The 16,806-nt window shown below is 40.1% G+C and overlaps 1 protein-coding gene across 10 annotated transcripts in view; it reads left to right on the plus strand.

Annotated features, from left to right (window-relative positions):
• The first annotated feature begins 1,501 nt into the window (after positions 1-1,501).
• Positions 1,502-16,806, plus strand: part of CACNA2D1 (calcium voltage-gated channel auxiliary subunit alpha2delta 1) — a 540,433-nt gene continuing 525,128 nt past the window's right edge. For 8 of the 10 annotated variants that reach the window (XM_027968542.2, XM_027968544.2, XM_042248470.1 and 5 more), the window contains exon 1: positions 1,641-2,075. In XM_027968542.2, the coding sequence (XP_027824343.1) occupies positions 1,981-2,075 (95 nt within the window). In that variant the 5' untranslated portion in view covers positions 1,641-1,980. Of the gene's footprint in view, positions 2,076-16,806 lie in introns of all 10 variants that reach the window. The other 2 variants (XM_060414594.1, XM_060414598.1) reach the window with 2 other exon arrangements.

The raw sequence follows: 16,806 nt of genomic DNA on the forward strand, positions 1-16,806 counted from the left end.
ATATAACAAACTAAGTCAAGTCACGGTGGGGTGCCTTTTGTGAGGTCACTCAGAATAAGAGGAAAGAAACAGAGAGCAAGATAGATAGGTACAGAATTAAAGAAAACAAGGCGCGCGCGGACACACACACACACACACACACACACACGCGAGAGGTTAGGAGGAAGGAAACATCACTGGGTCAAGAATCATAAAATCACATCACATTTTAAAATGTTGCTATTAAGTATTAATAGTCTTCTGTTTGAGCAGATTGCTTTTAGAGAGATGGCAAATCAATTCCAAATTAATAAGGGTCTTTCTGTTTTCATAATCTCAAGAAACTAGAGAAGGGCTAATTAAAAATCTCGGTCCTCCCCATAATGACAACTTTTAGGTATATGCAGGATGGTAATTTTTTTTTCCCCCAATCAGAAATGGTGTCAAAGTGCTCTAATACACTACTAGAGGGGGCTTACTAATTTAAGGTGTTCAGGGAAACCTTTTCATCTGGCGCACCAGCTTCTTCCTGAAGGAAGCCTGTGTGGTCCAAGAGGCCTACGCAAGACCCACCTGTTTTTTCTAATAGAAGGCCTGGGCACGCCTGCCTGCGGATGCAGGTGAAACTAGTCTGTACTGCAGTGCTGTTCTAGCTCTCTCCCTCAATTCCTCCTCCATATTTTAGGCGCGTTTCGCAAATTGCCACCTGTTTCTGCTTACCCTTTTCATGCCTTCATCCAGAGCAAGTGAACTTGTTTCGCAGCAACCTTGTCAGGGCAGGACAGACCACAGGCCAGATCAGGGCATTTGAGGGACTTTTGGAAGTAGCACAATGCTTTTCTCGCGGCACAGTGCTCCTCGGGTATAGAATTTGTCCTTCCACCCCTCGGTCCTACCTAACACATGGCCAGACTAGGACGATTTTACAGCATCGGCCCTTCTCTGATTGTCCTCAGCCCGGACCTTGCCAGGTCTGTCTTGCCTTGCTCTGTCTTGCCAGGTGAGAGGTACCTGGGCGTCGGGCCGCGCTGCCACAGTTGGCACTCAGCCTCGCCGGAGGCTCTAGCCTCTGGCACTCCAGGGCAAATAAATAGTGCCACCTGGTAGGGAGTCAAAAGTGGGTGTTTTAAAATGCAAATATAAACCCCTCCTACATTCGTTGTCAAATCACTGCCCCACGATTTTCAGGCAGGCAGTGGATTCTGCGCCTGAGAGAAGGGCCGGGGGAACACTGCCTGCCTGGGAAAAATAACCCCCGAAGACGCCAGCCAAGTGCTGGCCCGGAGCCCCGGCTCCCTGTGGGTACCCACCCAGCGGCTAGCGGTCCCCGGGGAGCTCCGCGGGGCCCGCCCCGCTCTCGTTCCGCACGCCGGCTGGCGGGAGCAAGCCGGCGCCGACTTTGGGAGTTCCTTTCTGCCTTGTATGGAGGGCCGCTCCTGCTCGTCTCCGCCCGAGTGCTCTGACGCCCAGCCCTCCCGCAGTCCACCCCCAGCCACCTCCCTCTGACTTGCCGGGAGAAGCCAGACGAAGCCTCTCTCTGCCACAAGTCTCTCCGCCTGCCATTCCCCCATTCCTGCAGCCACCCCCACCCTCCCCAGTGCCGTCACCCCTTCTCCGCCCCCGCCTCCGCCCCCCGCCTTCTCCCCGGCAATCGGGGGAATAAATCAGGGAGGAAACCGAGAGGGAGCGAGAGCGCGCCAGCGCCGGCGGGCTCGCCCAGGTCTGTTTCCAAAGTCGCCCTTGATGGCGGCTGAGGCGAGGCAGCTGCGGCGCGGAGCTGCCGACGCGCGCTAGTGGGTCCGCCCGCCGCCCCTTCCCCCGCGCCGGCCTTGGCCCCTGCGGCACCCCCACGCCAGCCCGCGCCCCAGCCCCAGCCTCGGCCGCGCCGGCTCGCAGACGCCTCTAGTCCGGGCGGACCTGGCTCCTTCTCCTCCCGCGGTTTCCAGCACCGGTCCTTCCCCCGGCTCCGGAGGGAAGCCAGATTGATCTTCGATCGCGAAGATGGCTGCTGGCTGCCTGCTGGCCTTGACTCTGACACTTTTCCAATCTTTGTTGATCGGCCCCTCGTCGGAGGAGCCGTTCCCTTCGGCCGTCACGTAAGTGCTCGGGCCGGGCCAGCAGGGCGGAGAGTGCGGGCCAGGAGGTGCCGTGGAAGTAGGACGGGGGCTCCGCTCCCGAGTTGAGGGGGCTTTTCTGCCCGTGGGGGTGGGGAGCGAGCCGGGCTCGGATCTGGAGAGGCCGAGCGGGAGGTACGCGCGGCTCTTCGCCGGAATGCGCACGGAACCGGCGTCTCGGGATCCTCGGCGGGGCCAGGCTGTCCCAGGAAAGGTCTGCTGGGGACTTGCGGCACCTCAGCCGATCTCTGAAAGGATTCCTTGGACTTAAAAGAGTTTAGCTGCACTGTGGGAAAAAGTTTCCAGCCACATACCCGCTCTCATCAAACCGACTCCAGTAAAAAGTTGTGTTTGGGTAGGGCATTTTGCAAATAAGTAACTGCAGGCTGGCCTGGGTAGCATGGACTTCTCTCGCACTTGGCCTCTGAGATGCTAATTGCTGTGGTATCCAAACTCGTTTAGGTCCCAAATTACTGGGCGCACTTGACAGCCTTTCTGATATGAGGAGTGCTTGCCCCTCGCGGCAGGGGTGCTGTCCACCCCCAGGGGCTCGCAGGAATTGAGACCCTGCCATCCAACCTCCCTCACCCTCTATTTGTAACAGTGTCGGCAGACACGCGGTGCCTGTTGTTAGAATGAATAGAACCCTCTATTCCTTGGGGGGGAGGGACTGAGCGTTTTCCAGAGTCTCCTGCAATTTTTTTTTTTCTTATTTTTAACATTTCTAAAATAGCTTAAGAAAACCTCGCTGCTGTTCTGGAAATAGAGTGTTTGAAGGTAGCTGTATAGTCACACGGCAGGAAGGGAGTGAAAAATAATAATTCTCTCGTGTTGGAGAAAAGAATCAAAGTCAGTGGCACATAAAAATATATACATATTTTTAAATGTGCTGAATAGCCTATTAGGCATTCTGGGAAGGCATTTATTTTGGTTGTTGAAGCTACTTTAAAGCTTGTAAGAGTAGGTAATGGTAAGTGGATGAGTCACTTTAATGCATTTTACATAACAAAAACAAAGCCCAAGGTAGCCTTCCCGGTATTTTTGCTGTTGGGAATTATTTGCTGTCCTTTGTTGGCAGAGTGCTGAAAACTGGAGTTTTTGGTGGATACTGACCTTAAAGCTTCACTAGTTGAAACCCTGCAGTTATTATTTAAGATTCAGCTTAAAGTATTTATTGCATTAGGTGTCAGTGCAAGAACCCGAAGGATGCTCATCCTAACCTGGAGAAGGGGAGTGTCTAATATTTTTGTCATGATTTACAGTCATGTTCTTTTTTAGATAATCTTCCGTAAAAATAATAGCAGATCCTTTTTGTTATGAAGCAAAAGGGTAAATGCCATCTGTAGATCTTCTTTTAATTGGCAGCATATTCCAAGCGGATATTTTGAAACATGAAAAGAGTAAGAATTACACTAAAGATTAAGAAATTACACTTATGTTCTTTTTTAAGTCTTTTTGTAGCTTGGCCTATAAATTGAAAACTGAAGTGAGTCGCTTGCGTTTTGTGTCAAAAAAGTGGCCCTTTAAAAAGGAGTCAGTGTGTTCAGTTTACAGATTTTTAAAGTGTTATTTTTAACTGGCAGTTTATCAATATTTCTATCATTTGGAGGGAATGCATCATCACACCATAGGGGAAAACTATGACTTTTAAAGATACAACAAAATACAGTCGTTTATTCCTGAACAGACCATGGTAAAATATTAATGTAAAAAATTATTGTTGTAAGAAGGACAGCTGCAATAAGTGTTTTCCCAAAATTAAAATAGCTAAATTTTCATGGTCAGAAATTCACTAAAGATAAGAAAGAAAGTGAATAGTTGGCAAAAATAGGAATTAGAAAGCCACAATTTCTTTTCTTTCAAAGGATTTTAAATTTATTTTCTAACAATGAAAATTTGAGATATTTTCAAATAATTTGAAACTAATTATTTTGTAAAAAAAAACTTAAAAGATTTTGTGTATATCAGTGTCTTGTAGGAAATACTATTTTTATAAAGCTTCTGCATCTTTAATTATTAATTTGAAAAGTCAGTCATTTCTCCTTATCTTCTGAGGAAGATGTACTTCATGTTAGATTTCTGAATAAACTTTATGAAATTAAAAAAAGTGTAGCATTAATTATATCGTGATGCAGTGCCATTTGCTTTTCTTGCACAAAGAGTTCATATGGCGTATTTATGAGGATAAATCTCAATCTTTGGAAAAAATTCCAAGTTCATTAAAAACTCAGTACAAAGATTATAGCATCACTAAAGACAATTACTGTGCTTGTCTATATACATTTTTCATTAGTAAATTCTTTTGGTTTTCTTGATCAGTCTAGTTTTTCCAGAAAACATAATGTAATAAATTTTTTATCAGAAGAGGAAGAATATGCCACTAACAGTATAAAATTCATTATGCACTTATTGGAGTGGGATCTGATTTAGTAATACAAAGTTTTTTGTTTTTTAGAATTTTTACAATAAAGGGCTTAAATATTATTAGAAAAACATAAATATTTTAAATATTTTCTTTAATTTTCTCTGGTTTAACATACATTCTCATATAGCATATTCTGAATTAAAATAGTGATTAAATTGTTCTAAGAATTAACACTAAAATAGCTTTTTTTTTTTTCCAGACAAGGGGAGGAATTTTGATACAGTTCTTTTGCTAGTTTAGGTTTTTCTTTTGGAAATGATTGTTTTAGTAAGGTGTGAAACATAAATATGCCATATGGTTGCAGCCACGTCATGCATATTGGTTTGTATATAAATGGAAAATACATAATTTTCATGTTACAGTATGCACATGTTATATTGATAGTTTAAAATGTAGTTTTCTAAAAGGGAGTTCTCCCTTGTTCTAGAAATAATTTGGCTCATATGTGAAAACACTTCTATTTTAAAACTCAAAGAGTATTATGTATGGTAGCCAGTATTGTAATGTTAATTTGAATTTGTCAGTTCTAATTTTAGAATCTATTTACAAATCCAATTTTTTAAAAGAAACATAGTTATAACTACTGTTCATTTTAAACTTTTATCTCATCATATCAAAATGCCAATATGTCCATAATAATTGGCTGAGAGCCCATTGGCATATGGGGGTTTTTAATATATTTAAACTATATAATGGGATAAATATATTGGTAAGAGTTACAGGATCTATAGGAAATATGACATCTCATAAAAGAATAGTACCTTGGGGTTTAACTACTTAGTTTATACATTTTTTATATATTATGAGACAAATTTATATTTAAAGGCTATTAAAAATAAATATTTTCATTGGAATGGATATCTTTTTCATGTATTAGAAGTGATATAATTATTCTTATTTGGGCTTAGCAATTTTAATTTGCATACTATATATAGAACAAAATGTACCTTATGATAAAATATGAGCTGATATATTAGATTGTAAAATAAAACCTAAAAACGATGAACATTAATAAATCCCTTTCTCAGATCTTTGATTTGTTCTCATCAGTTTCATCACATGACAATATTTTTCCACAGGTGTATCTTTAAAGTATGCAACGATAGATACATTTTTCCAGATAAGTTGTAACATATTAAATTTAGTGGGTATATGTGTAGTTGTTTGGATTGGCATTTGAATATACATTAGACAGGTTGAAATGAATATAGTCTAAACATTTTAGAAAGGTACAAGAATCTAAGCTTATTATGGTTTATAAAAGGAAATAAAATGTGCCTTTATTATTTTTCTTTGGCTTTCACCAATTTTAATTTTAAAAAGAAATATAAAATCAGACAGAGACTATAGCAAATTGTTCGTTGTGAAAATAGATAAAATTTTACCATTCTCTTCCTTCAAAGAAATCTTGCTTTGTAGACAACTTTCCAATGTTTCTCCTACATTGATATGTTGTAAGGTTTGCAGAACAGAAATAACACATGCAAATTATGTATTCAGATTTACTGTTTATATTTAAAAGTATATATTCATAAGAAATAACAATGCACTTAGAAATTTTAAAATCAATACAGAAATTATGTCCAGCAGTTCAGTTCAGTTGCTCAGTCGTGTCCGACTCTGCGACCCCATGAATCGCAGCATGCCAGGCCTCCCTGTCCATCACCATCTCCCGGAGTTCACTCAGACTCACGTCCATCGAGCCCGTGATGCCATCCAGCCATCTCATCCTCGGATGTCCCCTTCTCCTCCTGCCCCCAATCACTGTATTATTTAATTAATGTGTTCTTTGAAGTATCACTATATACAACACATACACAGAAATTTCTTGTTAGTTTTCAGTACTGATGCAGATATCCAAGAAAATAATCTGTTCTTCTGAATTCATATCTTGTACCTAATGTGTGTCTTCAAGCTGTTGAGAACCTTAAAGTGGAATTTACGTGGTTAAATTGAAATATTTTAGGCAATTATCCTGTTTATTGATTTCATTCAGTATATTCCATGTGTGGACATAAACAACCCTCACATGAGCATATTTGGATGAAAGTTTGGGGAAAAAAAATCAGAATTTGTTTCAGTATTTCTAAAAAGTAACATTTCATTGCTATTCAGGTGACAGCTTCCATCATTTGTAATAAAAGAACTGTCTGTCATAGGATTTCAGAAAGCATGTAAGTTGCTGATAATGTGTAACTGATCTCTGTTCTCTGACATCTATTGCATGTTTACCTAAGGCACATGCTATGTATCAGGCACTGTGTCACACTGTGCCAGCCAGTCTTTCTCTTCCTGGACTATTTGTGCATTATACTACCACTGTTCCCTCGGCTTTCATATGGTGGCTTTCCAGTAAACTTGAAACGGCACCGAGATAGTCACCCATGTGGCTTACACATGGTTTGTTTTCTTCTGTGTGCACAAAACTTGGAAATTACTGTGTCATTATTGTTTACAGAGTTTAAGGAAAAAAAAATGATGGACTTCAGTGTCAATTGAGATGAAAATGTTAGCACTTTGTGAAAAATACTGTATTACCACCTTTTTTTTTTGAGGGTTTAAAATATATTAGCATTGCATCATTATATAATTTGTATAGTTTATCTTATGATAATATTGTATTTAATCCATAGTATTTTATGTCTGTCTATATCTTTATGTATCTATTTAACTCCATATGTGTGTATACATACCCGCTTTTTTTTTCTTAATTCTTCAAGTGGCTTATTAGAGTAGAACCTCAGTAAGATAAGTTTATTAACAAAGGTTCATGCTGAAAGCTCCCTGCCAGTCCACACTGTTCATAGGGAGTAAATCTCATTCAGAATAATTTTATAACAGCAGCATCTAAAAATATTTCATGAAGAGAATCAGATGAACGATTCAAAATGTTCAGGTCCTGTTAGACAAGTTATTAACACAATTGATGAGTGACAAAAGAAGTGTGGTTTTGAAGATAGGCTTACTGTCTTTTAGACAAAACAAAAGGAGGAAGAGACTATTGCACTTGAACTGTTGAGTGCTTATTAAAAGGTCTTTGCATCTAAGCAATTTTATTTCTACCACTTAGATATAGGATACTTGAAATTTTTAAGAATTAAACATTTGGCGCACCATGTTTTAGAGTTGAAGGATAAATGTGCACAGGTTTTAAAATTTTGTTTGTAAAACCTAAACTTTTCTTTCTTATAGGCTTTATGTAATTTGTGGTAATTGAATTCCATTGCTCCTTTAAAATTTGCCATTTACATAGATTCTAACAAGATCTTTAGGAAAAGATTGACATTGTGGCCTCAACAAACTGGCACACTTTTACCGTTAATTTCAATAATACAGAATCAGGCTGTTATGTATGAAGCAATATTTAAAGGTCTCTTTGAATATGAATGTGGGATATTTCTGGCTCAATGTTATTTTAACATTTGCTTCTGCTGATTTTTTTTTAACCATATGCTTCTGTTGGATTTAAAAAATTAGGATACATTTAAAATTCTATATCATAAATGGAAGAACAACTTAAGCTAGAAATGATAGCAATGGAAAATAATGGTGTTGCCCATTTTAAATGATTCAGACTTGGGAATAATCTGTTTATCTGAAGTTCTTTTCCCTGAGTACTTAAAATTTTATTGCAGTAGTCTCCTGGCAAATTATGAAAAACAATTCCTGTATTCTTTTATTCAGATAATTAGTTGCCAATTTTTCTTTCTCTCTTCCTTACCACCCCCCCAACACAATTAGTATTAGTCATACTTGATTTTTATTTGTGCATAATGTCAAATCAATTGGAGAAAAAAGTTTTTGATTTGTTTTCCATCAGGTTACCTGTAACCAGACCTTCAATTTAGGTCCTTCAGACTTGAATTTTCACTCTCTGTTGCAGGGGACTTCCTTTTACTACTAGATTTTTCTCTCTGTAGGGATATTGTTTAGAGGTTTCGATGCATAGATAAATCTGTGATACATTATAAGTACTTTCATCAGAATTGTCAGATGGTTTGGATGATTGTTGCTTTTGACATTTGCCTATATACTCTGGGAATAATTGGGGAGAGTGAGAAGAGCTGATGAGATTGTTCTCTGACTAAGGTACATACTGTCAGACTATATAAAAGGATTGTCAGACATTAATAATGTTTTATTTTGAGGGTCAAAGGAGGAATGACTCAGAAAAATAAATGCACTTAGGCATACAGGGGAAAAAAAATCTGTTTTAAAAAAGTAATCAAAAGGCGTTGTGGTGAATATGCTGTGAGGAATGGTATGTATTTAAGTGGAGGCAGACAAAGGAACCCTTAGATACATGAGGTGTGAAATTACATTAAAGATGCTAAAGGTGGCTGTTGATTATTTGGTTTTGTTTTCTTCTCCCCACCCAGCATTTTCCATGTGAGCTTGGTTATCCTGGAAATGCTGTTTACTTCACATATTTGAATATACTGACGTAAATATTCATATATTGGAAATTCACCTGAGAAACCAAAGACGATAAAATTGTCTAGATTTAAAAAAATAGAAGCAATTAAACATTCTTTTAGTTTTTAATAGAGCCTTGGGAAAATGGGGTTCATTGGATAAGACATTGGTGTAATACTTTATCAAAAGCTTAAATACAAATAATCAAGAAAATTATCTTAGTAAATTTCTTCCGTTAGATTATAAGAAATGAAATATCTTGAAGGTTATAGGCTTCTAGGTAGTACACTGAAGACTATTTAGACCTCTGATACATAGTACATCTTATTTTTTAAGAATAATTTTGGTATATGCTGTCTCTTTTAACAACTTCACAGATTTTTGACATCAAATGTAATTTAATTCAACAATTAATGCAGTTACTGTTATCCAGAGCAAATTATGTACTTCACTGAGTTACATGCTGGGAGTCCAGATTGAGGAAGAGCATACCCAAGGAAGACATTCCCAACTCCAGGCTGCCTGTGAAGCAGTGGAATCTAACAGAGCATGACCAGGGAAAAACACACAGCGTGGTGAAGAAGTACCCATGGGTTGTTTCACGTCAGGCATGGGACTCCTGGGCGTGAAGAGAGGTTGAGACTGAACCATCAGTCTGAGGCTAGGTTATACAATTTTTGCATCAGAGTTATCTTCTCACATGACCCGAAGGGGAGTTGGGCAGTGTGGTAGCCCAGCTCTGTTTTCTCAAACAAATTTGGTTTTCATTCTAAGACTCTGTAATTAAAAATAAAAATCATGGGTTTTAAATCATAATATGTGGAGGATGGATTAAAGAGGACCATTATTCAAAGGGACAGTGGGAGCAGTTACTGGATTCTTGCAGCATCCTAGAGAGAGAGACGCCGAAAGACGAAGAGTGGCAGTGGGAAAGCAAAGCAGGGACGAAACGCAGTGTAGAGGCACATATCCAGGTGCTGTTGGTTGTAGGGCTGGGGGAATCGGGAAAGGTAATGTAGAGGCACATATCCAGGTGCTGTTGGTTACAGGGCTGGGGGAATTGGGAAACGCAGTGTAGAGGCACATATTCAGGTGCTGTTGGTTGTAGGGCTGGGGGAATCGGGAAACGCAGTGTAGAGGCACATATTCAGGTGCTGTTGGTTGTAGGGCTGGGGGAATCGGGAAAGGTAATGTAGAGGCACATATCCAGGTGCTGTTGGTTACAGGGTTGGGGGAATCAGGAAGAGAGAGTGTTAGAGATGGCTCTAAAGTCTTTATTTGTTAAGTTTTATTCAGTTTTGACTGTGCCGAGTCTTCACTGCTGTCCGCGGGCTCTCTAGGTGTGGTGAGTGGGGGCTACTCTCTGTTGCCGTGCGCGGGCTTTGGTCTCAGAGCATGGGCTCTAGGGCACACAGGCTTCAGTAGCTGAGGTGCATGGGTTCTAGAGTGTGGGCTCAGCAGTTGTGGCGTGTGGGCTTACTTGCCCCATGGCATGTGGGAATCTTCCTGGACCAGGGACTGAACTTATGTCCCTGGGATTCTTAACCACTGGACCAGCAGGGAAGTCCTCCAAGCTCTTTGAAAGGTAATGAAGAAAGAATAGCAAGTTGATGGTGAGTGAGGTAACATGCTCGCTGTTGGGCATTTTGACATTGAGGCATCTCTAGAGATGACTATTAAGCTGTTAGAAATACCTATCTGAAGGGGATTTGGAGGCAAAATGAGTATCTTTGAAAATGGATCCTTCCATTTACTTAGAAAATACCTATTTAGTATCTTTTATGATATGCACTGGGAGAAGGCGATGGCAACCCACTCCAGTACTCTTGCCTGGAAAATCCCGTGGACCAAGGAGCCTGGTGGGCTGCAGTCCATGGGGTCTCGAAGAGTCAGACACGACTGAGTGACTTCACTTTCACTTTTCACTTTCATGCATTGGAGAAGGAAATGGTGGCCCACTCCAGTGTTCTTGCCTGGAGAATCCCAGGGACGGGGGAGCCTGGTGGGCTGCCGTCTGTGGGGCCACATAGAGTCGGACACAACTGAAGCGACTTAGCAGCAGCAGCAGCAGCAGCATGATAAGCACTGTGAGTTTCAAAAGATGAATCTTGATCTACAGTTTCGTTTTGCAGAGAGGTCGACAGTGGGCGCTTTAAGGACGTCACCAGACCTTTGCTGACACGACAGCAATTTCAGTAGCATGTTTTGGATGTAAGCATGGCTTCCGTGCCTTGAAGAGTTGGTGTGTGTGAGGTCGTTGCTCAGTCATGTCTGACTCTGTGACCCCATGGACTGTAGCCCTCTAGGCTCCTTTGTCCGTGGGATTTCCTAGGCAAGGCTCCTCTGTCCATTGGATTTCCCAGGCAAGAATACTGGAGTGGGTTGCCTGTTCCTTCTCCAGGGGATCTTCCTGACCCAGGGATTGAACCTGGGTCTCCCGCACTGCAGGCAGATTGTTCACCGTCTGAGCCACCAGGGAAGCCGTGAAGAGTGAGAATATGAAGGCAGCAAGTGCAGATTCTTTCAAGGAACTTGGCAGTGTGAGGAAAGGGAGAGTGATAGCAACTTTAGAGGAAGATGGAAGGGATTTGGCTTCCTTTTGTTTTGCTTAAAGAGTAGGCGTTATAATAGGTTACTTGGGATTGCAGGTAGTAGAAAACTACAGAAGTATCTTGAACCAAAAAGAGAAATATTTTTCAAAGGTAGCAAAATTGGATGCTCAGTCATGGGAATCAGCAGAAGGAATATGCCCCCAGTTGCAGAAAGGGGTGGAGTTTTTTTTATCAGGTTCATCTCTTTTTCTAGCCTCTGGTTTTCTTTGACTCATTACTCTTCCCTTTCCCTGCTAAGGCTTTATCTGCTTCCTGGAGCTCATTTTGTTGAATGGACATTTTTTTTCCCATTGAAACTTTGAACCAGCTTGAGACTAGAATCCTAGTCCAAAACATAGCCTGCTAAAGACGATGTGTTGGTAATCTGAATATGGGTCAGATAGTCATCAATAGCCCATTCATTTGAGATCAGGAGATGGGATTTAAAAAGGTTTTGGTTGCCTCAGTTTGGGTCACTTCTCACATCCTGGTCAAATCTCGTTAGGAGGTATTGCATTGCAACAGGCCAATTGCTAGTACCGTGGATAGAGGAAGAGGCAGTTCTTATAAGAAGGCATCTGCTGGGTGGGAGAGGTGGTCGAGACAACTAAATAAGTGTTACCACAGGGAAACTTGAGCATATCAGAGGAGACCAAATGGCAGAGAGATGGAAGGGATGAGAGAGGCCATGATTGATGGGTGAATGTTCTGACCAAGGCAGGTGAGAAAGGGATCAAGACTAAAAACAATGTCTTACAAAGTAACTTTTGAAATATGAAACAGCCCTGAGAATTAAAACAGTTGGTTGGAATATAGGATAGATGCACTTTTAATAAACTGGAGATGTTTTTGGAGGATTGTTCCAAATTATATATTCCATTCTCAAGAAGGCATGACATTCAGAAATGTAATAAATGCACATTAGTAATGTTCACATTTTGAGATATACAGACCAGAGTTTTTCTTTTCTTGGTAGTAACAAGACTCTAGTATGTCACTGTGTTTCCTTTGGACACAGCAATGTTTGTTTCTTTTTCTTTTCTTTCCTTTTAAAGTAGGGATGATCATCCTAAAGATCTGTGTAGTTTTGCAAAATGTCATTGGTTTTAATAAGTGTATATGCTTATAATAGAAAGATGTTTCATAAACATCAGGAAGAGGAAACAAACAAAAAAAGCAAATAGTTCTTGTTTGGGGCAATTTACCATTATTCACTTATAGATTTTTTGGCAGATAAGAACAATTTATGGAGAAGGCTAAGGCACCCCACTCCAGTATTCTTGCCTGGAAAATCCCATGGACAGAGGAGCCTGGTGGGCTGCCGTCTATGGGGTTGCACAGGGTCGGACATGACTGAAGCGACCTGGCAGCAGCAGCAGGAACAATTTATAGCTGGTTTACAGCCCTGCTTTGCCTGTGCTTCCCTCCACCTCCCAACCCCATGTCCATTCTTTAGCAGAGGCCGGAAATTTGAATTGAAACAAGATTGTTTTAAAAAAAAGTGCATTTGATAACACAGCAAACCACTGATAGAATATTCCAGCAGAGCATGTCCCTGGTCAGCCCATACAGAGGCATCTCAGGTGTCTTGAAGGTCTGAAAATCACTAGCGACTGCTATCTCAGCAGTTCTCTGAGTTTCCAAGATGACTGAATGAATGGTTAGGATCACAAATGCTGGCAGATCTAAGAATCAGTCTTGATCTCAATGGTCCCACGGCAGTGTGAAAAAACTACCCTTGTGGTCTGTAACAAGAGAGGAGGAGAATCAGGGTGCATATTTATTTCCATTTTGTGACTCTACTCTTTTTTTCTCTTCCATAGGTAGTAACAGTTTGCGGGAACTAATTTTGATGTCTCTTACCTGCAGAATGGCTGGACACTAATAATTACTCACAGCTATCTTTCAGTTATTGTGATATTGCTTTCTATAATTTTATTTTTGGGCTCTCGAATGCCAGGCACTGTGAATTAATACTCTGCTTATTTTTTAATCCATCTAACCTTTAAGTGACTCCCCTAAGATAAATATTATCCCTATTTTATAGGTGAGGAATGTTAAGTTTTGAGTATGAAGGAGTTTTCTGAGTGTTTTCAGGAATCAAGTTTGTCCCCAAGCAGCTTGATTTCAGAGTCCTACGCTTACCTGCTATACTTTGCTGGCTTTCCCTGGCAGTAACCTGGATGTCTTTGCATCCATTATCTTACCTGTTCAATTTGTGGCTGGCTGCATATTCTAGCAAGGAGGCTAAGAGGGGAAAAGAGTCAGTGTAAAGTAGAGCAGAATTAACAGTAAGTCCAGTTCCTCTATCTGCAGATCAAGGGTAATATTAAGCTAATCTTGAATCATGGTATCCCATTATGGGCATCACATGAGAGGATGTGTTGGGAACCTTGAAGGACCATTTTAGAGCCAGGCTTTATTATTTGTACCACATATTATTTTTTCTGCCTTCAAGAGGTCATGAATTGATGCCTGAGGGTTAGTGAGTTAAATTATTGTACTAGTACATCATTTGGGTCAACAGAAAAAACTAAAATGAATGAGAAAAGGGATGCTTAGCTGGCCTTAAAAATGTGTCTTCTTACAAGTAGTGTAGCCTTAAATGATAAAGAGGAAATGAGAAGAGATGCAGCGGATTGCAGTGAGGGAAGTGTTTTGTCTCTAGGTTCAGGACACAACCTATATCTTAAAAGGGACCGAAAGAAACAGGACCTCAAGGGATTTGATGTGCTTCATCTTGGCATTTCAGCCAGCACCTGTTGTATGAGTTCTGTGCCACAGGAGGTTGAGTCTATTTTTAAACGTCATAATTTTGCCACTGATAACCTCTCATTGTCAAAGACGGAAGTTATCAGCTTCAAGACAGAATATTTGAAAGTGAATAAAGCAGTCTATCTATGATGTTTATAGAAACGATTCCAGACAACCCTGAAAACTGAACGAGCACAGAATAGTAAAATTGAGACCAGTTGCATTTTTAGCAACCAACACAGAAGTCACAAAAAAAGAATCTGCCAAGAGCATACTGAAAAAGGCCAATTTTTTTTCATCTGACTCATCCAACTGATGATAGTTAAACTCATTGAACCCCACCCCTTCACTTTACAATATAAATGGAGGCTAGCCTTTCACAAATACTTTTCCCATTTTGGTAGAAATAAAACGCTTAAATTTCTGCTGCACATTTCTGATCGATTTATGGAGGGGAGAGATGTTTTAGATGAAACTGTGTTTTAATACAAACGACTAATGAGCACAACTTGAGGATAACCATTGAAACAGTAAGTGTTCCAGTGCCAGGAACCTGCCTTCTTATGGCAGTCTTTTTGACATTTGCTGCAGAAAGGAATGTGTAAAATTCTTATGATGTCTGTCACTTTAAAAATACCAACCCTTCTTTACCATTACATTAGAATTGACTTAAATTTGCATCTGTGAAAATGTTAGGAGAGAGAAACAAATGGGCCATGTGAAGCCTCAGGAGGATGGGCACAATGAGGGGTGTGCAGATTGCTCTAAATTAAACATGTAGAAAGCTTGGTTGTCTCTCAAAACACCTGATTTTCCTGTCGATGTAAATATAGAAACCAGAATCAATTTTCATGAGGTGAAATTTTATTGTGCCTGTGTAGCTCAGTTCCCAGGGGGTTGATCCATGATGTTAAGATCTGCTAGTGAGTAATTGTTTAAAATTTATAGTAATACTTGATGGTAATAAATAAACATAGGGGAATGGTAGCTCATCACAGAGCAAACCATGCATGATAATTAGATGAGGTCATTTATCTCCTTAAGTTATCAGAGGTGATGCGACCTGTCTGTGTGGTGTGTAAAAGCCAGCTGAGACCCTGGGTGTAAATGATCGTGACAGAGGGGCGACTTGAAGGTTGCAAACTTTGGATTTGGTCCTATACCTCTGGCTTTTTTTCCCTATAAGTGATTTAGATTGGCTCCTGGGATTTTCTGCTTTTATAATAAACACAAGGATCTAAAACCTGAGTTCAGAAGGTTGCTCAGAGTCTGTTTTTCAATTTCATTTCTATGTTTTTTTTCTGTATTTTTCTTCTGTATTGCATTTTAATCTTTCTTCTTAATTACAAAGAAATGCATCAACTATATATATAAAAAACTATAAATGTGTATAAACACACACATATATACATAGTTTATAAATATTAGATGTTGGTTCTATGCTGAGTGCCATCGAAGCTGTGTTCTTTGAGGTGACTATTAAGTACTTCTAAGTTTAGAAAGTGATCATTTGTGGTGTGGTTGTAGCCTTCCTGACCAGGTTTCCTCATCTGAACCACAGAACAGATAATGATTTTAGTGACCATTCCAAAGGTATAGGGTGAAGTTAATAATGGATGCTTTTGAATATTAGGGCTTAATTCCCTCCTGGAATTTGCCTGGTTGGCCAATAGTGTGGGTTCAGAGATCAGCTCTACCATTTGAATAAGTTAACTGTTTCGTTGCTAAAACTTCATAAGGTTGTTGTGAGAATTAAGAATGCTAATTCATATGAAGCATGGCACAAAAAAAAAGCACTGAAAAATGTAATTTGACTAGAAGCAAGAGAATTTAGTGGAGTCAGGTGACTTGAGTTCCTTTTTGCCTCCACCAGTGTCTTGTAAGGAAGAATTCCTGGCTTTAGCACTTTCTATAATTACTCACTGCCCAATCATTTCTGAACAAGTTGGGTTTAGTTGTCATGTATTTGCATTCACGTGTCTGTTGAGCATAAATGAGATGTTTCTTGGTACCCAAGTATTCCACTACCAGTGAGGATGCTTCTGAAGAGTTCTCACCTCCAGCCCCCACATTTTAGTTTTCTCTCTGATAATCTTTCTGATAGCAAAAGTGGTAGAATTTGATGTTTTCCTCCTTTTTTAACTCTCTGTGCTATCCCTACTTGTACTTAAGCGTGGTATGGTCTCAGACTCCTTTCTTTATTTGATTGAAGGGCCCACAAATGAATATATAAGGAGGTCAGCGACCTTGCATTCTTGTGTGCAGAGAAATAATGTTAGTGGCCTATTGATATATGAGGTTTTGGTTCTGTGAAGGAGGCCCTAGATGTTCTCATTTGATAATATATTTCTAGTAATGGTTGCAAACTGTCTGAAAATGGTAACTTTAAAGTATCAGTAATAATTGTGTGTAACATAGAATAGTGCTTTCTTTTTCTTTACGATGAGCAAAAACCACGTTATCATATATTACCCATGGAATAAATGAATATTGTGAGTGTTTTTAGAAGAGTAGAACTCAATTATAT

The sequence above is a fragment of the Ovis aries genome, chromosome 4 (assembly GCF_016772045.2).
Source record: "Ovis aries strain OAR_USU_Benz2616 breed Rambouillet chromosome 4, ARS-UI_Ramb_v3.0, whole genome shotgun sequence".
Classification (NCBI taxonomy): domain Eukaryota; kingdom Metazoa; phylum Chordata; class Mammalia; order Artiodactyla; family Bovidae; genus Ovis; species Ovis aries.